The sequence below is a fragment of the Panthera onca genome, chromosome A3 (genome assembly GCF_046562875.1).
Source record: "Panthera onca isolate mPanOnc1 chromosome A3, mPanOnc1 haplotype 2, whole genome shotgun sequence".
NCBI lineage: Eukaryota > Metazoa > Chordata > Mammalia > Carnivora > Felidae > Panthera > Panthera onca.
Window position 1 is genome coordinate 110,167,908 of NC_138341.1, and position 26,552 is coordinate 110,194,459.

Sequence of the window (26,552 nt, forward strand, 5' to 3'; positions counted from 1 at the left end):
AAACAGGTACAAAATTAGAGTGGATATGCGAAAACGTTACTCCGTTTCTCTGGTTCTGTAACTGTGCCTACTATGTGGATTTTCCTATAGAAAGAAAATACATTTACCCATAAGAACCTGGCCCCTTTGCCAGATTTACCTTTCACTGTAAGTTAATCATTAAATATTTTATTTATTAGTTCCTAAAGAGGTAATTAACATAAATGTAGTAAATGTGATAGAATAGAAACACATCAAATTAGGACCCACCTCCATGATATTCTTAAAGCACTTACCATTCTCAACCCATGTTAAAGTATGAAGTTTTATTGATCTATTTGGCCTTTAAACAAATATGAATTGTGAAAACACTTACAATAGCATGTTCCTTTGAGAGGGTTTCCCTGGTATCGATTTTCTACTTCACATCTAGGAGGATAAAAATGAAGATTATTTTCTATTGCTAGGTAAAACAAAACCTACATTCATTTTAAAATCAAGCAGATCCTTTCATATAAAACTAAACTGAAAACAAGTCTGAGTCTGTACAATTACATTCTTCACTGTTACTCAGATCAGGGAGCTTGATGAGAGTCTGTGTTCAGGTTCAGTAGTGATGGCCCAGCAGTTCACACCACCGCCAACGAATAAACATTTGCCAAAGTGCAGGAGACAAATCCAAATATAATAAACCTAGATCCTTGGTTTTTTGAAAACACATAAAAAACACATTTTTACTTTTGTGTGGACTAAATATTCCTCTAAGACTGAAGTTAAAATATTTTTCAAATATTCATTTCTCACTTCCTTCCTCTTGTCCCTGAATAAAACTGATCCTGTTCTGTAAAAATAAGCAGGCAAAGGCTAAACACTGAGAATCACATTTATTTATTTATTTGTTTTTTTGTTTGTTAAACCCTTGAACGTGGTTCACCAGTCTGAAGAAAAAAAATAAAGTCTAATAAAAAAGAAATCATTACTCCTCCACTGAAATACACAAATATCATTTATGAACATCAGCAAAACCCAATCTCCCACTTCACAAGGTCATTCATACTGGCAGGCCCAGCAGCTAAGAGCTATAAGAAAGGGAGGAAAGCTTGGGTCAAGCACTCTTCTCAGACAAATAATACGGGATATTGTGTCCTTTGATCCCAGGTGATTCTTAGCTCTTGCTTGTATCTAAATCTCTTCAATAGGGGTGCCTGGGTGGCTCAGTCAGTTAAGTGTCCGACTTCGGGTCAAGTCATGGTTCGTGAGTTTGAGCCCCGTGTCGGGCTCTGTGCTGACAGCTCAGAGCCTGGGACCTGCTTTGCATTCTGTGTCTCTCTCTCTCTGCCCCTCCCCTACTCACACACTCTCTCTCTCTCAAAAATAAATAAACATAAAAAACAAATAAATAAAATCTCTTGAAGAGAAAGTCTTTTACTGGACCTATACCTCATTTCATTATTGTACACCTGAGAAAAGGAGTCGTTAATTTTGTTCTATTATATTTTTCTGTTTAAAGGAGCCTAGATCACAAGGCTAAACTTAATCTTTGATTAAACATTTCTTCACATACTAGCTTTAAGGCATCATGAAACCAGTAAATATGCACAGCAGTGTGAACTATAAAATGCAGACAGAGCAATTCTTTCCTTGAACATCACCAGCAAGGTCTGGGTCACTGGTGACATTATTACTACTGTTCTTTGGGGGAAAAAAGTTCACCAATGATGTATTTGTATCAGCTCAATGCTGTGATACTACTATGCATTTCTCTCACTTAAGTCTCTTCTTGAGAACGAGTCAACCTGGAACACATGTTTTATGAGGTTTTCTGGGGAGGCAGACAGGTATATACTTGTTGGGGAATAATCTCTTGTTTCAACTCACCAGGACACTAAAAACAATTATTGCTAGTCCCACTATTGATGAACAGGAAATGTGAGGCTCGGCTTGGTTAAGTGATTTGTCTCAAGAGCACCCTGCTCAGTGGAGGCTCAGCCAGGGCTAAAGCTCCATGTCTGTCTGACGCTGTCTGCATCCTCATGGATGGGAACCCCAGACTCTTCCTTGGAAGATGTCTGACATACTTCACCAAAGAAAATGCTAGAATAAGGAGGGATGGGTTAAAGCCCTGAGGATCATCTCTACTATCAGACAACCAAAATGCTAAATAAAACACTGTCCTGGAATACCAGTTCTTCTAAATTTCTTGGGAAAGGGTGTAATCCCTGGATGTGACAAAAACTGAGTAGCCACTGAGGTGAAAAAATGAATCTAAGTCAGGAACCCAGGAAATGTCAGTGTCACTCAAACATAAAATGTGAACTAAAGAACCATTAAGGAACTGCTGCTGAACCTACGACCTCTTCAGTATGGAGGCTGACCAAATTAGACCTGTCTGAAGTAGACAGGGCGAACTTCCAAATCCATCAACCCGGGGATCCCCCAGAGCCCATGACAACAGGGCACAGACCCAGCCTGCCTGGCTGTCAGTCAATGACTCCAGGTGTGGCCTGTGGCAGGGGCCCGAGGGTGTGGTACTCACAGCTGGCACTCGTCCCCCTTGACGCCCTTGGTGGTACAGAAGCACTTGCCCGTGTTGGTGTTACAGAGCGACGCATGCCCATTGCACTTGCACGCTGGGGGAAGGAAAAGGAATGGAGGTCACAACTGGCTTAAGAGATGACTACTATCACAGACTTTTCCTAAAACACGTAATTTTATCTGGATTGGATTTGATAGGAAAGACAGACGAAAATGAAAGCATTTAAAGGATAAGATTCAAGTTTTTCAGCTAATGATTTATCTCAAATAATGTAAAGGCAACATTAAAAGAACCAAAATCCAAGGACAGGAGGAAAGAGAATGCTGGTTCCCACTGCCATCTGAAGCAACCATTTTGATCTATTTTGATCTTTTTGATAGATGGATTGTCACTACTATGACTCATTCATTCAGTAAATATTTGTGAAGCATCTCCAGTATGGCGCTGGGTGTGGGGACACAGACACAGTCCCTGCCCCCACAGAGATGCTCTGAGCAATGACAGCCCCTGAGGGGAGGCTTGGTCTGGCCGCTCAGCCTCAGCTGAGGTGCCTGCTCCACAAAGGCTACGTTTCAAATCCTAACAGGGCTCAGAACTGGGGTGAAATTGCAATGGCAGGTCAGGGGCCCCGCAAGGCTCACTACCCTGGCTTCCACTTTAGCCTCTGCAGAAGACAACTCCTGTCACCTCTTCTTCCAGCCATCAACAAATCACCTTCTTCATCCAACGCATAAGTGTGAGCCAGGACACATTTTATACATGGGATGAAACAAGCCTTTCGCTCAATACCTTTTCACTTTACACCTTGTTTTTCTGTAAATAAATTAAAGGCATTAGGGCTGAGGACAGGTGTACTTAAAATAAATCCTGTGAAGAAAAAAATCGCCCAAAGAAACTCATGAAACTGAATAGGGCAGCGGTTAAGAGGATGGATGCTGGAGTCAGAAGCATGAGTGTTCTGCTCTTGGCTCTGCTGGGTACAGAGAGGAGTGGGGTGTGTTAGCAAGAAGCTCAGGCCTGACGTCAGACTGCCTGGGCATGAGTTCATTCTCCCGCACTTAGCTCCTCTGTAAGGAGGAGCTCCTCTGGGCATGCTATTTACCTTCTCTAGGCCTCACTTTCCTTGTCTATGCAATGGGGATGAGAACAGTATCCACCTCACAGGCTAGCTGCAAGGATGATGGGAGGTAATACATGAATGAGACACGGTAAGCATTCAATATATCATGGCCACTGTCCTTCACTCAGGACTACACAATTCTAAGAGGAGAACATTACAAACTTGGTGCCACTCACAGTATTTTAAGAATCATGCTGTTATAGATTGCAGCTCTGAAAAAGAAATCTAGCTCTAAATTCTGGACAAGTGAACTCAAGCCCCACAAATGCCTCAGAGGATGTCATTTTTCTAAATGGCAGCTGCAGAAATGGGGATGGTGGCACCTGGAGGCACAAGCAGGCCCAGCAGTCAGTCCCATGTCCTGGATGTGGTTCCCCGCATGGCCACAAGCCACAGTGAGCTTTTAGGCAGAATGCATGGTCCTGAAGATGATAAAGGTGCCCGAGGTCTGGTGCCTGAGGGGGCCTCAGGCACAGCGTCTTGTGTACATTCCCCAGTAATGCCAGGTACTCTGACTGCTATTGAACAGATGAAGCCCAGTCATAATGAGGAGGGAAAATATGTTTACTAAATACCTTTTAATCTGAGCAAGAATTTTCTACTTAAGAGTGGTGGGAAAGGGCAGTAGGAGGGTACTAATAACTGCCCACATCTACTGAACGCCCTGCTCTGATCACTTTCACCTCAACCCCACCCTATTCTCCCCATTTTACAGATGAGGAGACTGACCCCTGAGAGGTGAAGGGATGTACGGCTAAAATGCCAGCTCTCTCCTGGTTGCTCTGGCATCAGATTCTCAAGGGCTGTGCTAAGGAGTTTGGAGGTGGGATTTGGGAAGTGAGCAAAGATTTTCCTTTCCTATTTACTTTCCTGCTCAGAACCTGAAGGGTCTTCCCAATGCAAACAAGAACAAGCCAAAAAGCAGTTCATCATTTTAAATCCTTAAAATATACTAGAAGTGCTGAGGAGTCCTGCATCTGGTTAAAACCCTGTGTGTGGTTTTTGGGACCTGACCACAGCCCATGACCCAGGTTTACCTCACTGGCCTCCTGCACTGGCCTGGGTGGCAGTCTCTGAAGGGAGCTGCCAGCAGGGTCTCAGCCCCCACCCTGTCCCACCCCCAGTAGGCCACACTCTCACATGTCTGCATTTCTAGCTCAGGCGCCTGCATTCCCTCATCTCTTTATCTGACGTCTGGGGCAGACCTTCTTGCTTCTGCTGAGCCTCCTCAGGGGGAAGAAGGGGGTAGCCCTGAAGACACTGCCTCCGAGTTCAGTAAGGTCCCTGGCACTTTCCCACTCCCCTCCCATGCTCAGGGTCCCTTACAGGCTTCTGCTGGAGCCTGCTGTTAGGGGCTCTCCCCACCTCTGTGCTGATCCACCTGACGGTCATCCAGCATTCACTCCAGGGGGCTGGAAACGGAGCGAGGGGACTCAGAGCTTTCCCGGTTTCAGGTTTAAGCCTTTTGCTTTACCCTCACAGTGAATGATTAAAGGCTTAACTCTTCCATTTTTGGCTCGTTGCTTTAACCAGCTACTCAGACACTTGGCAGCCTTGCTCACTCCCTCCCACGTTCAGCTGAGCTCCTGACAAGTATGACAAAGAAATGCAGTATCCAAAACCAAGTGGCTTTTTTCCTCCTAGATATTCAAGTCAAACAGAAGCACTGTGTTCTGCCTGCTTTGCAGTCAGTAACCCCGAGGGACGTGACTCACGCTGACATCTTCCCCCGTTTGTGGGATCCCCGTAGAAGCCAGATATGCAGGTCTCGCAGTGCTTGCCTGTGGTCAGGTTCTCACACTTCTCACAGATGCTCTGATTAATGCATTTGCTGTGCCCGTTGCACTGGCAAGCTGAAAGAAAAAGAATCTGAAGGGGCCTGTCCCATGGTAGAATAGGGTGGAGTCAGTTCCACGAGATTTACTTGCAACTGTCTTTTATTACCTTATTACCTCTAAATGCAAAATCATTAAAACTGGCCCACTAAAAACTAGTTTGAGAAATGAGATCAAAACATCCATATACGGCTAGTCCAGGAAATCAGAAATATACCACAGCAAGGTGAAAGTCTACAGCCATTAAAAAAATAATTTGCTCAAAAAAAAAAAAAATAAATAAATAAAAAATAAAAAAATAAAAAAAAATAATTTGCTCTTGTTTGTAAAATAATGTATGTTCACGAGAGTAAGTTTGAAGAACATAAGGAAGGGAGGAAAATCATAATCAACTGCACAACCCAGAGATCACTGTGCACATTCGGAATTTTAGTTTCAGTATTTTTTCTGTACAGTTTAACACAGTTTGTGCTCATATTAACACTCAATTTTGATTTTTTTAAATTTATAGCACAGTTACTTTACGTTATTTCATCTATCATAAACCATAAAAAATTTCTTAATGCTTATTTATTTATTTGTGTGCGAGAGACAGAGAGAGAGCTTGCAAGCAGGGAGGGGCAGAGAGAGAGGGAGACACAGAATCCGAAGCAGGTTCCAGGCTCTGAGCTGTCAGCAATTTTTCTCTTTTAGAAAAATAACCACTTTATATATAAAAACATTTCCACAAGTGGAGTTAGTAAGATTCTTGATGCATATAGGACTTTACAACTAGAAAGGTATATAAAACCTGGGCCTCTCAGGACTGCTGTTCACTGCAGATTCCAGTGGGGCCATCCACAGAGTGCATAACCTGTACCACTACAGATGGAAGATCTCATTCTGCAAGTCTGTCTTTTCCCCTCCAGCTCTACTGAGATACTACTGTGTAAGGAGCACAATGCATTGATTTGATACACTTATATATCACTAAATGATTACTACGGTAATGTTAGCCTTGCCTCATATCACATAATTACTATTGCTTTTTTGTGGTGAAAACATTTAAGGTTTACTTTTTAGCAACCTTTGCAGATCTCTCTTGGTTGACCAACGTGATACAGGTTTTCACCGTCTCGGCAACCTTCCACAGTCTTGCATCAGTTCTGTTTACCCACCTCTTTTCTAATCCCTGCAGGTATTTGACTTGTCCTATACAGACTGCAGCTGAAAAACTTAAAAATGACTCTATCAGTTAGGAATGCACCAAGAATACTTGGTGTGGGATATACATGTTGTTCCTGTTAAGGTGAACAACTGTATAGGTGTCAAAAGGGCAAAGTACAACACACACACAAAATGTAATACCTAAAACCATTTACCAATAAAAATCTGTGTTCTAGTTCAAGATAAAAAGACTGAACAAATGTTTCTCTCTCTCTCTCTCTCTTCCCCTTCAAAATCCCACTGAAAGTACAGAAAAAAAATGTAAAAACAAGCATAAATCAATCAGAGAATGGGATAAGAAGAAAAAGTGCTATCAGAAGTGTATTGAGAGATACTTCCGAAATACTGAACAATTTCTAGAAATTACAAAACAGATAGTGTCAGGTATCTAATAGAAAAAGGGGAGTTGAGACATTCTGTCTCCTAATGTAGAAGGTGGGGACAGGGAAAGTTACTAGATGCACTTGACCAACTGACACTTGAAAAATCCAACTGAGGCTGGGAGACAGAGCAGGCTTTGGGAGAGTGGCAAACAGCAGGAAGTATCTCGTGACCAGCTCTGTGTCTGTTCAACCTCACACAACATACAAAAATAAACCCAAAATGGATTGTGGACTTAAACAGAAGAAAAAATCTATGAAACTTTAAAAAAGAAAACACAGGGGGTGCCTGGGTGGCTTAGTCGTGTCCAACTTCGGCTCAGGTCATGATCTCACTGTTCATGAGTTCGAACCCCGCATCGGGCTCTGTGCCGACGGCTCAGAGCCTGGAGCCTGCTTCAGACTCTGTGTTTCCCTCTCTCTCTCTCATCCCCTCCCCCGCTCACGCTCTGTCTCTGTTTCTTGGGAAAATAAACATTTAAAAATTTTATTAAAAAAAAATAAAAAAGAAAACATAGGAGGAGCACCTGAGTGGCTGAGTTGGTTGAGTCTGACTCTTGATTTCGGCCCAGGTCATGATCTCACAGTTGATGGGACTGAGTCGCGCATCAGGCTGATTCTCTCTTGAGTATCAATTCTCCGCTTCAGATTCTCTCTCTCCCTCTCTCTCTGCCCCTCCCTCCCCCCAGTGCATCACTCACTTTCTCTCTCTCGAAATAAATAAACAAACATGAAAAAAAAGAAAACAGGAGTAAATCTCTGTGATCTTGGGTTAGTTAGGCACTGATTTCTTACAGTACCAAAAGCACATGGGATAAAAGAAAACACTGATACACTGAACTCACAAAATTTAAAACTTGTATATTTCAAAAGATTCCACCAAAAAAGTAAAAAGAAACCCACAGAATGGAAGAAAATATTTGCAAATCATATACTCAGTAAGGAACTTGTATCTAGAATTCACAAAGAATTTTACATGTCCATAAGAAAAAGACAAATAATGCAATTTAAAAATGGGCAAAGAATTTGAATAGACATTTCTCCTAAGAAGATGCAAATGGCCTGTAAGATGCTCAACTTCATCAGTCATGAGAGAAATGCAAATCAAAACCAGTGAGATACTGTTTCTCACATGCTAGAATATCTGCAATCAAAAAACGGACACAGGCATTGATGAGCATGGGGAGAAAGCTCAACCTTTTCAGACTTCTAGTGAGAATGGAAAATGGTGCCACTACTTTGGAAAACCCCGTGCCCATTATTCCTCATTCCCACTCCCAGCCCTAGTCAACAGTTAACCTATTTTTTTTCTCCATATATTTGCTCTTTTTTGGCCATCTCATATAAATGGTATCATAATAATAAACAGTCTTGAATCTGACTGGTTTTACGGAGCATGCTTTTGAGGCTCATCCATGTCACAGAATATAGTACTCTGCTCCTTTTTGTTGCCTAATAGTATTCCATCATATGGATGTATCACATTTTGTTTATCCATTCGCCAGCTGACAGACACTGGGTTGTTTCCACTTTTGTCTATTATGAATAATGCTGCTATGAGCATTCACTGCAAGTTTTTGGGTAGACATATGTTTTTAATTCTCTTGGGTATATATTGGGCCATATGACAACTCTATGTTTAACTTTTTGAGGAACTGCCAAACGGTTTTCCAAAGTGGCCGCACCATCTTACATTCCTTCCAGCAATGTGTGAGGGTTCCAATTTCTTGAATGTTGTTGAGCATCTTTTCATGTGCTTATTGGCCATTTGTGTATCTTCTTTGGAGAAATGTCTATTTCAATCTTTTGCCCATTTCATAATTGGGTTCTTTTTTTTTTTTTTTTTTACTGTTGAGTTTTAAGAGTTCTTTATGTATTCTGGACTTTAGACTCTTACCAGATACTGTATATGATTTGCAAATATTCTCTCCCATTCTGTGGGTTGCCATTTCACCTCATATATTCCTGATATTAACAAAAATGCACAGATTTAAATATTTCATGAATTAAACTAGTAGATAAGAAACAGAATTATAGATCCTTTGACCTCTTAGAGAGGAAAAAAGGAACACAGGAAATTTGTTTGGTAGACAAAAAAAAAAAAAAAAACCTGGTTTCTTATTTTACATTTTCCTGCTCTTTTCCTTGCCTGAGAATGACTTCTTTATATCCTTTGCCCACTTTTTCTGTTGAGCTTACACATTTTTTTCTTCCTGGAGGACAGAGGTTTACATACTCTGGATGATAATCTTTATACTGCAGATATTTTCCCCCAGCCTATTTCTTGCCTTTTACTGTTACTTAGGGTGGTCTTTCCCTTACAGAAGTCCTCATTGCCCTGTTGTCAGTGGCACCGTGTGTCAGACTCTTGGAGAAGTTCTTACCCACTAACCTCCTCAGGTCTTTGCACCTAACCTCTCCCAGCTGTTCTGAAGGCCCATCAGCACATTCTTGAGTATTTACTGACAGTCTGAATCAAAGGCCAATTTCTCAGGGTTGATTTCTCAGGACACCCTCCCAACTCATGGTCTATTCCTTCTTGACCAACCACTGGAAGGAAGGGGGAGGAAGGGAACAGAGGGAGAGGGGGAGGGAGAGCAGGCAGGCAGGCTTAATTTTTCCTCTTGCCAGGGATAGGGACCCTTCCCTCCCCCTTCTCCCTTTTCTTAGAGCACTTCAAGGAAACCTATTTTTACAAATCCTTTCTCTTCTCCTTTAACATGTATATGTATGTAAACCTTTTCAAAAACCTAAATAAACCTCTTATCAGCACAACAATCAGAGGAATTTTTTCTTAAGGGCCTGGGAGCCATTACTTTGAAATGTAAACATCAAGGAAGCCAGCACCCTACCTCCCTGTCACTTTGGGAATTTAGTCTGGGTGCATTAGTGCCACACTGTAACCAGCTGCTTGCTATAAAGATATAAGTAGCTTATATGCCTATTTAAAAAGGCGAGCTTTCTCAGGGCACCCGGGTGGCTCAGTCGGTTAAGCGTCCGACCTCGGCTCAGGTCATGACCTCACGGTTTGTGAGTTCGAGCCCCGCATTAGGCTCTGTGCTGACAGCTCAGAGCCTGGAGCCTGCTTCAGATTCTGTGTCTTCCTCTCTCTCTGACCCTCCCCCACTCACACTCTGTCTCTCTCTGGAGACTAAGTAAACATTAAAAAAAAAAAAAAAGGTGAGATTTCTCGTGGTTTTTGCAATCTCATTAGTGGATTGCCTCCGAGGTGTACCACTGGCGTACCAGTCTGGTTTAATGCTTACTCAAAATAAGACTATTTTCTTTTTTTTTCTACATTTGTGAAAAGGAATTTCTGGGTTGGCAGGAAATTTATTTTTCATTTTTCCTCTAACAATTGCCACAATGTATTTTTCAGTAAAAAGCAAACTAGAACAACAGATATCATATTAATCCTATATAGCATAGTATTTTCTATTTTTTAAGTTTACATATTTATTTTGAGAGAGAGAGAGGGGGAGAGAGGGAGAGGAACAGAGAGAAAGAGAGAGAGGGAGAGAGGGAGAGAGGGAGAGAATTCAAGTAGGCTCTGTGCTGGCAGTGCAGAACCTGATGAGGGGCTTGAACTCATGAAACTATGAGATCATGACCTGAGCTTGAGTCACAAGCTCAACTGACTGAGCCACCCCCTGCACCCCAGTATTTTCTATCTCTAAAATAGAAATGGGTATTCTGAAGGTATCTATATTAAACCATTAAAAGTTTTTACCTCTATGAAGAACTGGACCTGAGAAGAGGAATTCCAGTTTTTATTTTATCTACATCTGCAGTATTTGTTTATAATGAACATACTTCATTACTTCTGTAGTGAAAGCAAAACACCTCACTTGAACTTCTGTGTTTTCATTTATTGACATTGAAAATATTTTTCAGGGGCACCTGGGTGGCTCGGTCAGTTGTGTCTGACTCTTGATTTCATCTCTGAGAGTCATGATCTCACGATCCTGGGATTGAGTCCCTCGTCAGGCTCTGTGCTGGTGGTGTGGAGCCTGCTTGGGATTCTCTCTTCCTTTCTCTCTGACTCTCCCCAGCCTATGCTCACTCGCTGGCTCTCTCAAAATAAATAAACTTAAAAAAAAAAAAAACCCAAAACCAAATTAGTTTTAAAAAAAATAGTTTTCATGCAAAACTATTTCTCCTAAAATGATGTTATTTTTTTCCTAAAGGAAATTCATATAAATAACATAGCTTTCAAAGTTTTATTCTTTATAAATAGGCAGCGAAACACTTGATTTTGGGCATTCAAGACAAATTACCTGGACAATGAATGAAAGACCAGTTGTATCTGCTGTCCTCCAGGCACATGCTGGAATTGAGAAGGGGCTGCGGGTAGGAATTTCCCACAGGGGCCTGAGAAGGCATCTTCACTGGTCCTTTATAGGAGCCTTCTATGCATTTCCCTTTGCCAGTATTGCTGGGGTCAGTACACCAGCCGCAGCCTGGCTGCTCCAAGCAATGGCTGCAGGTACAGTAGCCTGAACAATTTTCAGCTGTAAGAGGGCACAAGTTACAATTCACTAGCACAATTCACTAGGTTGCTTTGAATTCATTGTATTTAAATTACCCTTTTTAAAAACAATTACCTTTTTTTTTTAAAACACACTATTCAACTTCTGTCAGTCAAGACTCCTATTCTAAAGTGACTGTTTAAATGACACAATAAATTTTAAGAGCCCAATACCTTGCCCAACACAGAATAGGGACTCCCCCCCCCCTCAATCCCAGGATGTTGAGGGAGAAAGGGACCTTAGTGGTCATCTACCGGAGTCCATTTATTTCATCAATCAGGAGAGTAAGGTGTGGAGACGTTGCACGGATGAAGCAGTAGGATACTGAAGCTGGGCAAGCTGCTTCTGGACTCTGTGGTCTATCCCACAGGGCTTGGTTCTGCATGAAGGTTCTCCTCCAGCAGTCTCAGCATTGTCCCTAAAATGCTCAGGGGCCGACAGCGCGGCCCCACAGCAGGAACGGCACCCTTTTCACTTACGGGGGCAGCTGCTCATGGTGTACCACTCCATACACTGGCCAAAAGGGAAGGAGGCCACGTAGGCGTTGGAGTCCACGCACTGCTTCATGTTGCTGCACCACATACACTCTGAGCTGCCACTGGTGCACTCTCCACACGCCGTCCGCAAGGCACACGGCGTCCGGCACTGCTTGGCACTGTGGTTCGCTGGGAAGCAAACCCAAGAGAGACACTTAGAGCTCCCACCACGTTGGCTGAGATCAAAAAGGCCTGTCAGGGTGGGTTGTGACCCATTAGCGTGTCACGACATCAATGCAGTGGGCTACATTAAATGTAGGGGGAAACGGAAAACACAGAGTCACCATGTACTGGTTAGTCAAGTATACTCATACGCTTGGGGGGTAAAAAACTCTTTCTTTTCAAAGAGCCTTAAGGACAGACATGAGGGAACAAGCTAATCTTTCTATAAGAGCAGTGGTTCTAAAGCTCCTTACAAAGTATGGGACCCAGGATATTGAAACCCACCTCAACATGAAAACTTGTATCTTTGTGTATTTGGGGGGTAGAAGGAGCACAGCATTCATTAAATGCACCAAAGCATTCAGGACCCAAAAAGGCTGAGAAGCTCCCCTACAGGAAGTTTAGCAACCATTATTTTAAGGGGATTCCTACAGGGCTATGCGTTCTCTTCTACACCTGGGTACTCTTCAGACAACTTATAGTACCTTGCTAAAATGAGACACTATGTCAATGGAGTCCAGCCTCCCAAAAAGCTCCCACAAAATTCTATCTGCTGTGTGCGTCCCTGCGTCCCTCTGCAGGAATAAGACGTTTGCGCGTGCTGCAGAGGCTGCCCCCAGGCCTGCCTTTGGGAAGCTTGACTGTAGCCCAGAGGAGAGACCCCAAGCCCATGGGGAGCCTGAATGTAGCCCAGAGGAGAGATCTGAACCTGAGAAGCTACTCAGGGTGTGCTCCTCGGTACTCTCTCACAGCTCTAGCGTGCTTCAGGTTTGCTTCTGCTGTCACGTAACCGCTCTCCTCATTTTTCTGTCTACTGTCCCTGCAGTGACCTGCTTGCTCTTCTGATCTTTGCATTCTTGTTCTTTCTTCCACAGCATTTCTTTGCCAGCACCAAGACATCTGCCTGTTGGAGCAAATTCTCAACACTTTTTGTGGTCAACACACCAATCAATCTCACTGTAAATGAGAATATTAGGCTCTTTTGAATAGAATTAGTGATTTTTGTTTATGATTATGGCTCATACTACGCAGAGCCAAAGACTATTTCCTTCTGCGTTTAAATTCTGGGTGACACTCTGCTTCATATGCTTGAAACCAATACTCCATCTGTTGCTCGTGACTATCTCACACATCTCAATATTTAACTATGCCTCCTACAGTTTCTCTTTCAGTGAGCTTCCAATGACAATCATTCACCCATATACTTACCAGGCCTTTCGCAGACACTACCATTGAGTGGGTTGATGCAGGTTGCAGCCTTCAAGCCCCGAGTACTGGGTTCTGACAAGATTCCACAGAATCCAGCATCACTGGGCTCAGACGGCATCCACTGTAGCAAACTATTTGTGAATGGGGACATATCTTCCCAGCACCAGTAGGACACATTGATCTTCCGAAGGCCAACCCATGGGGTTAAGGTGAGCTTGGACTACAGGCAAAAGAGACACAGCTATGTATAAGCAATGTCTTGAACAAAACAGGCTTCTAGATAAAAACCACTAAGTTACATATACCCACAGATAAAAGAAAACCTCCCTATCCTGACTGAGCCACGGCAGAGTAGGACAGACTATCATTTTTAATGTTATATATCATCCCTGGCACTTCAATATGACCATTTTACAAAGGACAGAAATATAAGTCAGAGAAGATATAAAAATTTTCATAGAGATTAACAGCAAAGAGGTAATAATAAGTCCCTAAAGTACTATACCCTATGGCAAATGTTACACAGACGGCCATCCCCCAACCTCGGTTTAAATGATTACTTATGCATAAAAGCATCTTACCAATAATTTATGAAATACTGGTTATATGCTTATCCTTGGATCATTAACTAAGCTTGTGTTGGGGCTTTGGCCAGTTCAGATGATTGAAGATTTGTACTTTCAAGCTGGCGAGTACTGCCTGGCACTGAATTTTCTAGGGAATAAGAGGACCTCTGGGAGTCTCTGCCATCTTCTGCTCTATTAAAGTTTTCTTCTTGTTACAATTTAAAACAATTTTTAAGTCGAAGTATACGCTTCAGTCCAGCAATGAAAGATATTCCTAATATTGGCAGTTACAAACAGAATGTACAATGTATTTCCATTTTTGAGAGGAAAAAAATATACGTGCCTGTTAAAGATGTCAAAGAAATAAACATACCCAGAAGCTATTTTTAGTCGTAATAAATGATATTTATTTTGATTTTAATGCTAGCATCTTCTAAATTTCCTTTGCAATATGCATTTTTTAAGGAAAGAAAGCTAATTAAAATTAGTATCTTTTAAAAGTCCTTCAATTTCTTCCTCTTTGGCTTCAGGATAGAATTCATAGCAATCAGCATTATACACAAGGCCTCTCTGGATTTGATACCTCGTGTGGCCCGGCCACAGGACCTCCCTTCCCCCTAGCCCGCAGCCAGTCATGCAAACATACCTGCAGCTCACCCCTCGATCTCCACATCTTGCATGTGGCAGTACAATATAAAGATGGTGTTTCCCTCTCCACCTTCCCAACTCTCTCATCTTCAGAGATTACCTCTCTGGCTGTCTATCAGCCAGCCTCTGCCCTACAGGCTAGGTCCAGCGCTCGCTCTCGTTCTTCCGTGCAAGCCTGGGATTTAGGTTTAGACTCACACCTATGGAAGCACTTTTCACTACAGTTGTCTTTTCACCTGTCAGTCTCACCACAAGACTATGAATTCCTGTTGTACAAATGTGTTCCCAGCAGACCTGGGAGCTATGCAGAACCTTCTGGAGCCAGAAAACTGGAGGAAGAGGGAAAAGGTACCAGAAGATATATCTGTGGCCAGCTGGCAGAGCAGGACCCTTCTAGCCAGGTGTTCTTTCAAAGACATTGACCTGGGGGTCCCTGGTAATGTGGAAAGCTGTAAGCCATCAATTCTCTGAGGGAGTGACTACAGGTAAGACCGGCCAACAGCCAAGGACAGAACAGAGGAAGAGGCCCATTTCTGGGGCTGAGGAAAAGAGAAACAAATCTCTGATGGAGATTATGTAATGTGAAAAACCCTTCAAAATATCATAAAACATAAAATGCGGCCATAGTGTTCCCTGAGATAACCACATTTATAATGTATTGCCAGTGTCTGAAGTGTCCATGCCATACCAAAGCCGCACTGGAAAAAAGACCAACTGGAGAAAAGTAAAATACTATAGGGCCCCTCCCACCAGTCACACAGCAGGTGGTATACAGAGGCCAATGTAGCCAGGACCCAGACCACACTTTCCATGTTTTTCCCTGAAGGGGGCTGCACCCAACAAAGTGCTGCTCATCCCTCTCTAGACAAAATGTGTTTGTAGAATATCAACTACAGGTCACCTGAGGGCACTGGGAGGACAGGTAGAGAACTTGGGGCTTTCTGGGCTCAGAAACGTTTGATAAGAAAGTGCTCTCTCCTTTGGAGCTGGTCAGACCTAAGGAAGACCCAACAGTTCTTAGGGTGATTACCATTAAATATTACACACTGTAACAATACCTGAAACCTGACAGACTCCAGTGGCTTCCTTCAACCTAGCTAATCGGTAGTGACATCCCCTTTCCCTCTCCCCCAGCAGAACCCAGAAGCCAGGATGAAAGCACCAGCTGATGTCACAAGGATATGTGACACATGGTGCTACTCAATATACGTGTAATTATCCCTTTGTCTTACAATCTAATCGATATGACTTACAAAGTCTGAACAATTTTAAGGTAAGAAAGAAAGCATCAAGGGAAGAGCATCTGATCGTGCCAGTCTCTTAGTATACTCACACACTAGCACTCCGCGTGCCAGGCACATCACAGGGAAGCTGTGTTCGTGCTCTCAGTGGAAGGGTGGGTGGTAGAAATTTAAGTTCTGAGGATGTTAACTCACCATGCTCTGTGATGACTGCATTATTCGCAGCTGCTTAAGGACAAATTCTACCTTCTTCTGGGTTGTAAGAGAAGCCAAAAAGGCATTGTGGTTCCTACAGGACAATTTAGCATTGTCATAATTCTCCTTGGCAGTGGTAATTTTCAAACACGAGTTTCCGACCAAATGCCAGCCAATGCCACAGATATTTTCTTTTGTAAAGCGGGGGAAAAAGAAAAAAAAGAGTTTTAGAAACCACACAAAACCACTACATTACCAGTTTGAATCACCGGAAACCTAGAAGGTTTTTGCAATTTGAATTCCACAGTACTTCACTAGGATATGGTGACGGCATCCAACCCATCACTAAGGACCAATACAGAATAGAAGAAAGTTAGACTTCACCAGTCCTATTTCCTGGATCTCAAGAGGCATACTCTAAGGTCAACTCTCTATACCTTGGAAGAAAAAATCCTAGGTGCCAGTGCTCAATTTCTAAACTCCTTTTTGACGAACAATTAGAAACAAGACTAAAATCCTAAGTGAAGAGCAGAAAAATAAATATGCACAATGGAAGGATGGGGAAGAAAACTGTGGAATGTGGAAATGAGTTGGTGAGTGAGTAAGACTACAGTCTTCAAAAGCTGCACTATTTTCACATCAAGTGGAAAGGGCACAAATCAAGGGCACAAAACGTCCCCAAAGTGAGGTGGAAAGATCCTTTTCGGGAAAAAACAAAACAAAACAAAACAAAACAAAACAACAACAAATCCAAAGTGATACAGCTGCAGCACATGAGGCAAGATGGGAATCTACTTCTGCAATCACCCTGAACCCACCCAGTTCAGCTCTGTGCCCTGCCCCACAGAAGCTCTGCATGCTTCCTAAAAGGGCACAGCAAAGCAACTTTGCCAGAAGTAAGTTCCCTGAAGAATGCCACCAACAATGCCCATTACCAGTCAGTGAGGTAAGTGGAAGGTGCCATGGGAAAGGGTTCATTGAAGAGCAGATAAAGACTTGTTCTTGCAGGGTGCCTGGGTGGCTCAGTCGGTTAAGTGCCTGACTTCAACTCAGGTCATGATCTTGCAGTCTGTGAGTTCGAGCCCCACATCAAGCTCTGTGCTGATAGCTCAGAGCCTGGAGCCTGCTTCGGATTCTGTGTCTCCCCACCCCCAACCCCACTTACACTCTGCACCCCCCAACCCCACTTGCACTCTGTCTCTCTCTCTCAAAAGTAATAAACATTAAAAAAATTAAAAAAAAAAATAAAAGACTTGTTCTTCCAAGTGTGGCATCAGTGTCACTACTCGTTATAATCTAGATTCTAGAGCCCCACCCCCGATGTGTATGAGAATCTGATTTCTGACAAAATCCCCTGCAGTGCACTGAAGTTTGAGATGCCATGAGATAAAGAACGAGAAGCTCACACTCATGCAAGATGAATCAAGTACTTCCAAAGGACATTCAAAAGGGGCCAGGCAGACCTTGTTGCGCTGGGCATGCTTCAGCTGCTGCACAGAACCACAGATGTACCCCTTTTGGGCAATCGTGGTTGAGCAAATGTTATCATAGAACTTCTGTCGTGGCTGGCCAGCCTGAGGCCCTCAACTCTTCATTCCAAACCTTAGAGGCCATAAATTGAGATATTCAGGACTGGAGATCACCCCAGGAGGTGCTGCTGATAAAGGCATCTCTCTTCCTTCTTGTCAGAAGGTGCTGACAATCTAATCCCAGTGTTCAGGAAGAACTATTCATAAAGTACCCCTCAGACGGACTGGCTGCCAAAATTGCTGCATTCTACTGCCAGGTGACCACAACAGAGGCGAGCAGAGACAGTGCAGCAGGCTCGAAGATACGGAGCCAAACTGTCATTCCATTCCCCAGAGCAGCAGATGATGCTTTACTTTATCTCAAAGCATAGTACGAGCAAATGCTTAAGAACTGTATTTTCATTAAAAAGAATAACCACAATTATGGTATGGTGGATGAATGGTTAAAATGAGTTTGTTTCCTGTACTGGGTTCAATCTGGGCTGCACAGTATGGGGGGCGTGTGTGTGACGTCTCTGGACCCATGCACATCAAGATGCCCCTACAAGGCCTACCAGGCAGGGCGATGCACTCCTGATTCCGGGGCTCCCACTGGCAGTTCTGGTCCAGGGCACAGCTCCTACAGCTGGTCTTCTTGTTACAGTAGTACATGGGGTTATCCTTGGGGCAATTCTCATATGTGGAAATGGAGATCTAGAACACAGTGGATAAAAGCTTTTCTCTTAATCCCCGGCCAGAACTCATGGTGAGGACAAACAGGATGTTAAAATCAACAAAATTTTAACTGAGGAAGCAAACTGCAAATAAACACACAAATAAGATGCAGATGAATCAGGCCTGCAATGGAAATAGGGTGCTGAAATCTTCCGCACAAGGACATGCCTTGACCCAGCAAGGAGGCAAGGTGCTCTATTTTAAACACCACTCTTCTACCTGCTCATTTGTGAAATGGCGGCGTTCAACTCACTGCTTTTCAAAAGCCTCCCAAACAATTTAAAACTTTCATATTTTATGAACTGCTTTGTGGAATAAACTGTCAAAAACTATAGAAGCTGAGTCATTCTATTATTTTTTGCCCTAGAACCTAAAAAAGGAGATTCTGCAAAGTCGCCTGACTCACCTTCAGTCTCAAGTTCTAAAACTTGCTCCCAAAAGCTTGCACAGGTAGAGTGAGCTCACTCACACCAAACATCCAGCACTTAGCTACAGTCATGCCTCTAAGGAGTAGGGAGTACACAGAAGAATAGTCCTGCTCTCTTCTAAAACACTACACATCAACCCTTGTGGCCAGCAGGACCTTTGAAATTATGATGCACATAGCAGCCCTTCCTAAAAGAAAACCTAAGTGATATAATAAAATCCAAATCCACACCAAAGGTTTTAAAAATAAGTCTGGGCCAGTATTTGTACCATACACGCTATAGTCTTACACCTGACCCCCCCCCCCCCCACCCCGGGGCCCTTTCATCCTCTGAAATCCTTGAGAGACGGCCCCTGACCTGGCCTTCCGTGCAGCTGTGGTTCACAGGGACACAATGGTCATTGCACCAGTGGCAGTCGTTGGTGTTGGCTGTGCAGCTGTAACAATCAGTGTGCTGGTCGCATCTGTCATGGTCAAGAGCTACGAAAAGAAGAAAAATTCATCAACTGTGACAGCTCCTCCTCAGAAAAATCTGAGACTAAGGTTTTTAAAAAATGTTAACAAGGGATGGGAAGTAAAATAAGTAAAACTGGCAGGAAAATATACTGGTGTGCTCACGTTAAGAGAATATTTAGAAATAAGTTAAGAAGTTTAAAGAAACACTCTTTTGTAAGCCCCCTACTCCCATAGAAAGTACACAGAGAGGGAAAAACAAAGATATATTCATTTCATTCAACGATAATGAGATATAATGGAAGCAGGTCAGGTTCTCTGAATACTTTTTTTCCCTGAGAAAAAAAGCAGCTAGCAATAGAATGAACACCAAGAGCTGTCGAGGACCCAAACAAAGTAACGTCACAGACCAAACCACTCCTCCTAGCTGTAAATGCAAGGCTAATCTGGGCACAGGAAGCAGGCAGCACCACAGAAGCCCAAAGGAGGCACCAGGCTGAGATACATTCTGTACACATGTATGTAAATCTGAGAGTCTTAAGTTTGAGATCTTCTGGGCTACTACAGACCTGCTGCATCTCCTGTGGACCCCTGACAGGCCAAGGTCAGCAACAAAAGAGAGCCCATACAACCATGCTGCTTCATCTGTTGATCCACTTGCGAACATGGCACGTGATGGAACCCATGGACAAGACAAGGCAGGGCCCACCCCCACGAAGCATGCTCCTTGGGTTGCTGATGTCCTCCTCTGGTCATCGCCCCACGGACTGGGCCCACACAGAAAGAAGAGTGACCAGGGATATGACATCTGAGATAAGTTCACGGCAAAGGGATTCATACTGAACCATCTAAGGTAATTAAATATTATTTTCTATAATCATGTACATTTAATTTGAACTTTTAAAACCTGGATTAAAAAAAAAAAAACCAATTTCACAGATTTTATCCCTTTGAACCCTACCAGGTTCTGGTCCTCTCTGTTCTTCAGCGCTCACTGGGAAGTTGCCTGGGTGTCCTTTTTGAGGATTTATATTCATCTTAATTTGAAGCGTTCCAGGACAGTAAAAGCTGACTCTATCCACCATAACCCTCATGGTAACATGCTACACCAACTCTAACAGTTAAGAAATTCAGCCAACATTCTTTAAATTAATTGAAGTGAACAAATACTTTGCAGAGACATTTTTCTTACTTTTAAAGGTAGGATATTACCTCACTTTATTACAGATATTATCTCACTGTATTACACTGTGCTGTAAGCCAGAGCAAAAGCATAAGAAGCTAAGTAGACAAGGTGAAGAAAGCCTGGAAAACATAAGGGGTAGTTCTAAAAGCTAGGACCACTGGTCATCCTCAGCAACTCTCTTGCCTTGCTATCATTGCTGTGCCCAGCTAGAGAAGCTACAGAAGAGTACTCTGCATAGAGAGCAACTCTACCTCTATCCACTAGAACAATCTACTCCAACATAGCTTTTCTGGGTTGCCCCTCTTAATCTCATCCTTAACATCAGAACTGCATAATCCAATATGGTAGCCACTAGCCTCATGTAATTTTTTTAAAAATTTTTTAAATGTTTCTTTATTTCTGAGACAGAGAGAGACAGAGCATGAGCGGGGGAGGGGCAGAGAGGGAGACACAGAATCCGAAGCAGGCTCCGGGCTCTGAGCTGTCAGCACGGAGCCCGACACGGGGCTCGAACTCACAAACCGCGAGTTCGTGACCTGGGCCAAAGTCAGATGCTTAACTGACTGAGCCACCCAGGCACCCCTGTAATTTTTTAATTTAAGTTAATTAAAGTTTAAAATTCAATTCTTTGGTCTCACCAGTCTCATTTCAAGTGTCTCATATAGCCACATGTGACTAGTAGCTCCCATACTGAGACAATGCACATGTAATATACTTTCATCGTCACAAAAAGGTTGTCCTGGATTGCATTGCCTGAGACCAACTGCTAGGTTCAGGAGTTGGTATACAAAAATCTATGCAATGCTAAGGTTTTGTCTCCATCACTCATGACTTCTAGGAGCCATGTGGCATGATCCCATCTATCGTAAAAATGTTTAGAAACCAATTTTTAATCACCCATAAGCCTTTGCTCCAGTTATTACCAAATAATTCTGGATAATAAAATGAAGATAAAAAATGAATATATCTTAAGTGCTTCCACGATTCAGACAAAATGAGATTTCAAATTAATTAAATTTTAAGAAAAGGATAAAAACATACTTCCTTTGGAAAAACATTCTGATTTTAACTTTTCTTCTTGTGCTTCAGTTGCCAACTCCCAGGAGATGCACTGAGATGACCCTGTGTCCCACACACACCGGATGCCGGGCCCTGCCGCTAGACAAGCAGCTTCACTCCGGTGTGCTTCACACTGTTCCGAGGTGAATACCAGGATGTCACTGAGGAGGAGACTATTGAAACCACCAAATACATACATGGTGCTACAGGGAGAAAAAAAAAAAAAAAGGAGAGGCATAGTTTACTGAAAGTTTCTATAAACAAAGGCATGAAATGCTTCTTACAATCCTTAGACAAAATGTCCCCAAATGCCCATCCATTCGGGATGTGATGTGAATAAACAATGGTATATCCACACAATGAAACAGCAGTCGGTAGATGTAAAAAGGAATGAGCACGATTTCTACATACTGCTCTGGAGTGACCTTCAGGATCTATTGCTATGTGAAAAAAAAGGAAATGCAGAGAAAAGTATATATTGTATGTTAGCATTTATCTAGTGAGGGGAGGGGAAAAAGGAAATCAAACACACACAGACACACATGCACACACACACCGCTTTTCATTTAAGAACAACAAAGCTTTTCTTTGAAAAAATTTTTTAATGTTTATTTTTGAGAGACAGACAGAGAGAAGTGCAAGTGGGGGAGGGGCAGAGACAGAGGGAGACAGGATCTGAAGTGGGCTCTGGGCTGACAGCAGAGAGCCTGATGTGGGGCTTGAACTCATGAACCATGAAACCATGACCTGAGCCAAAGTGGGACACTTAACCCACAGAGCCAGCCAGGCAGTCCAACAAAGCGTCTCTTTGACTTATCTTCTTAAAAGGGTAGGACCAACCTAGTAGCAATGAATATAACTGGTATTTAGATTGTGGTATCTAAAAACCATTCTCTCCCCTACCACTTAAAAAACAAAAACAAAACACAAAACACTAGGACTCTTCAGAGGCAACCCCTAGTAAGTCAGGTTTAAAAATAAAAACAAGGGGGGGGAAAAAAAACTAGGCAGAAAAATCAGCAGTGGTACACTGGGGGAGACAGACTCTACTGAGTCAGTCTAGACAAGACACTAAACAAACAGCAACAACCCACAGTGGTGAAGGTGGGGGAATCAGAATCCACATCTGATACTACCTAAAATGTTTCCGTTTCAATAAAATGTTACAATATATGCAAAGAAACAAGAATGTGAACCAAATAGAGGAAGCAAAACAGTCCATCAAAACGGTCTCTGGGATGGCCCACATGTTGGACTCAAGAGACAAAGGCTTCAAATCAGCTATTACAAATATATTCAAAGAAAACTGTCTGAAGAATTAAGTCAAAATAGGATACGAGCGACTCAACAGGTAAAGAATACCCATAAAGAGATACCAATTATAAGGAACAATTAAAAGGAAGTTCTGGAGTTGAAAAGTACAGTAAGTGAAATGAAAAATTCACTAGAGGGACTCAGCTGACTTGACCTGGCAGAGGAAAGAAACAGTGAATTTAAACATACATCAATAGTACCATAAGGGACTCTTAAATACAGAGAACAAACTGAGGGTTGCTGGAGGGGAGATGTATGGGGGGATGGGCTAAATAGGTGATGGCCATTAAGGAGGGCACTTGTTGGGATGAGCACTGGGTGTTATATGTAAGTGATGAATCACTAAATTCTATTCCTGAAATCATTATTATACTATATGTTAACTAATTTGGATTTAAATAAAATCCTAAAAATTAAAAAAAGATATATCAATAACGATTATATAATCTGAAGAAAAAAAAATTTTTTAATCAAAGAAAATGAAAAGAGCCTCAGAGACTTGTGGGAAACTATCAAGCATCATACATAAGCATAATGGGAGTCCCAGAAAGAAAAGAGAGAGAACAGAAAACACATTAAAAAAAATAATGGTTGAAAACTCCCCAGATTTGATGAAAATTATTAATCTATACATCCATAAAATTCAACAAATTCCAAGTAGGATAGTCGCAAAAAGATCCATACTTACACACATTATAATTAAAAACTGCTGAGGGAAGGTGGGCAGGGAATGGGCTAAATGGGTGATGAGTATTAGGAGGGTGCTTGTTGTGTTGAGCCCTGGATGTTATATGTAAGTGATGAATCACTAAATTCTACTCCTGAAAACAAATTAACTTATTAATTAATTAATAAAAACTGCTAAAAAACCCAAACAAAGAGAAACTCTTGAAAGCAATAAAAGTAGGATAACGCATCACATACAAGAGAATCACACTAAGATTAATGGCTAAGACACAATGGAAGCCAGAAGGCAGAGGACTGAAATATTCAAAGTACAGAAAGTAAAAAGCGTCAAATAACATTTTTTTAACCAACAAAACTATCCTTCCACAATGAAACTGAAATAAAGACATCCCCAGATAAACAAAGACTAAGAAAATTCTTTGCTGGCAGGACTGCCTTACTGAGAAAGAGTAAAGTAACAATAATAGTTGAAGACTTCAACATCTCACTCTTAATAATGAGAAAACAACTAGGCATAAAATCAACAAGGCTACACAACACTTGAACAACATTATCAACCAATTTGACTTAACTGACATCTATGGAACACTCCACCCAAATAGAATAACACATATATTCTTTTCAAGGGCACATGGAACATTCTCCAGAATAGACCATATATGCTAGACCATAAAAAAAACTCAGTAAATATTTGCGTTTTTCCCCCCACTCCCTTCAATAAGTGTTTTTTTTAAGAAAAGAAATCTTCAAAATATGTTCTCTAATCCCCAAAATGGAATTAAATTAGAAATCAACAGGCAGAAAGTCTGTGAACTCTACAAATATCTGAAAAACAAACAACATATTCTGAATAATCTATGGGTCAAAGAAGAAATCACAAGGGAAATTAGAGAATATTTTTAACTAAATAAAAACAAAAATATGCCATTTTAAAAGTTTATGGGATGGGATTAAAGTAGTGCTTACAGACAAACTTACAGCTTTAAACACATACATTGGGGGAAAAAGGATCTAAAATCAATAACCTAAGCTTCCACCTTAAGAAACTAGAAAAAGAAAAACAAACTAAACCCAAAGCAATCAGAAGGGAGAAAATGATATAGAAAAAAACAATAAAATATATACAAAAAAAAAAACAGAGAAAAATAAATGAAATCAATAGTTTGTTCTTTAAAAAATCAACAAAATTGACAACGCGTTAGAATGACCAAGAACATAGACGGAAAATAAATTAACAAAATTAGGAATGAAGAAGGGACATCATTGTTGACCTTATAAAGATTAAAAAGCATATAAAGAAATACTATGGACTTTTATGCCAACAAATTAGACAAGTTAAATGCAACAAATTCCTAGCAAGACTTACTACTGAAAGTGACTCATTCTTCAAAAAATTAAAAAGTAGAGCTACAACATGATTCAGCAATTCCACTTCTGGGTATATACCCCAAAGAAAGAAAGCTAGACTATCAACAATAGCCAAAGTGTGGAAAGAGCCCAAATGTCCATCGATGGATGAATGGATAAAGAAGATGTGGTATATACATACAATGGAGTATTACTCGGCAACCAAAAAGAATGAAATCTTGCCATTTGCAACTACGATGGATGGAACTAGAGGGTATAATGCTAAGCAGAATTAGAGAAAGACAAATATCATATGACTTCACTCATGTGAGGACTTTAAGATACAAAACAGATGAACATAAGGGAAGGAAAGGAAAAATCATGTAAGAACAGGGAGGGGGACAAAACATAAGAGACTCTTAAATATGGACAACAAACTGAGGGTTACTGGAGGGGTTGTGGGACGGGGGGTGGGCTAAATGGGTAAGGGGCACTAAGGAATCTACTCCTGAAATCATTGTTGCACTATATGCTAACTAACTTGGGTGTAAATTTAAAAAAATAAATTAAAAAAAAAATAACTGAAAGCTACGACTCAAATACATATTTGTACATCCATGTTTACAGCAGCCTTATTTGCAACAGGCAAAGTTGGAAGCAAACCGAGTGTCTACTGATAAACAGAATGTGGAATATATACACAAAGGAATATTTATTATTCAGCCTTAAAAAGGAAAGAAATTCTGACACATGTACAGCATGGATGAATGAACCCTGATGATATTCTGCTAAGTGAAATAAGCTAGCCACAACAATACAAACACTGTATGATTCCAACTAAAGGTACCCAAAGGAGTTAAATTCACAGAGACAGAAAGGAGAATGCTGGTTGCCAAAGACAGGGGGCAGAGCAGAATGAGGAGTTACTGTTTAATGGGGAGACAGTTTCAATTGTGCATGATGAAAAAGTTCAGGAGATGAACGGCAGTGATGGTTACACACAATGTGAACACACCTAGTGCCACTAAACCATACGCTTAAAACTGGTTAAGATGGTAAATCTTACGTTATGAAAATTTTATCACAATTAAAAAAAAAAAAGCTAAAGAAACTGCTTAACAAAAAATAGGAAATCTGAATAGATAAACGTACCACAAGTAAAGAGACTGGATTACCAATTAAAAATCTTCCCACGAAGAAAAGCCCAGGCCCAGATGAATTCTACCAAGTCCCTGATGAATTCTATCAAACATCAAACATGTAAAGTAGTAATACCAATCCTTTATGAACTCTCAGAAAATAAAGGGGGAAAGAATACCTCTCAATTTATTCTGTCCAGTATTAATCAGACAAATATGTCATAAAAAAACATAAAACGATGGAGCAATATCCCTCATGAATAAAGACGGGGGACATTTTTGAACAAGGACGTTTGTGGGTGATGGATATGTTATCTTGATTGTGGTGATGATTTTACAAGTGTATACTTATGTCAAAATTTATCAAACTATAGACTTTTAGTATATTCAATTTGTTGTGTATATCAGCTCCTGTTGTTGATATTTGTAACAGGCCATATATGCAGAATCACACCTATTCTGTGTGATTAACACAGAATAAAGCTGTTTAACAGGCCATATATGCCAGAATCACACCTATTCAAAATAAAAGCAGTTGTATAACAGCTCCAGGGA

At 41.5% G+C, this 26,552-nt stretch overlaps 1 protein-coding gene across 5 annotated transcripts in view; it reads right to left on the reverse strand.

Annotated features, from left to right (window-relative positions):
* The window catches only part of ATRN (attractin), a 159,916-nt gene that overhangs the window by 59,958 nt on the left and 73,406 nt on the right, over positions 1 to 26,552 (reverse strand). For all 5 annotated transcript variants that reach the window (XM_060613551.3, XM_060613532.3, XM_060613525.3 and 2 more), the window contains exons 12-21: positions 21,493 to 21,713; positions 19,171 to 19,292; positions 18,226 to 18,364; positions 16,143 to 16,333; positions 13,493 to 13,712; positions 12,065 to 12,250; positions 11,334 to 11,567; positions 5,351 to 5,488; positions 2,516 to 2,609; positions 356 to 408 (exon numbers count right to left, since the gene is read on the reverse strand). In XM_060613551.3, the coding sequence (XP_060469534.2) occupies positions 356 to 408; positions 2,516 to 2,609; positions 5,351 to 5,488; positions 11,334 to 11,567; positions 12,065 to 12,250; positions 13,493 to 13,712; positions 16,143 to 16,333; positions 18,226 to 18,364; positions 19,171 to 19,292; positions 21,493 to 21,713 (1,598 nt within the window). The remainder of the gene's footprint in view (positions 1 to 355; positions 409 to 2,515; positions 2,610 to 5,350; positions 5,489 to 11,333; positions 11,568 to 12,064; positions 12,251 to 13,492; positions 13,713 to 16,142; positions 16,334 to 18,225; positions 18,365 to 19,170; positions 19,293 to 21,492; positions 21,714 to 26,552) is intronic.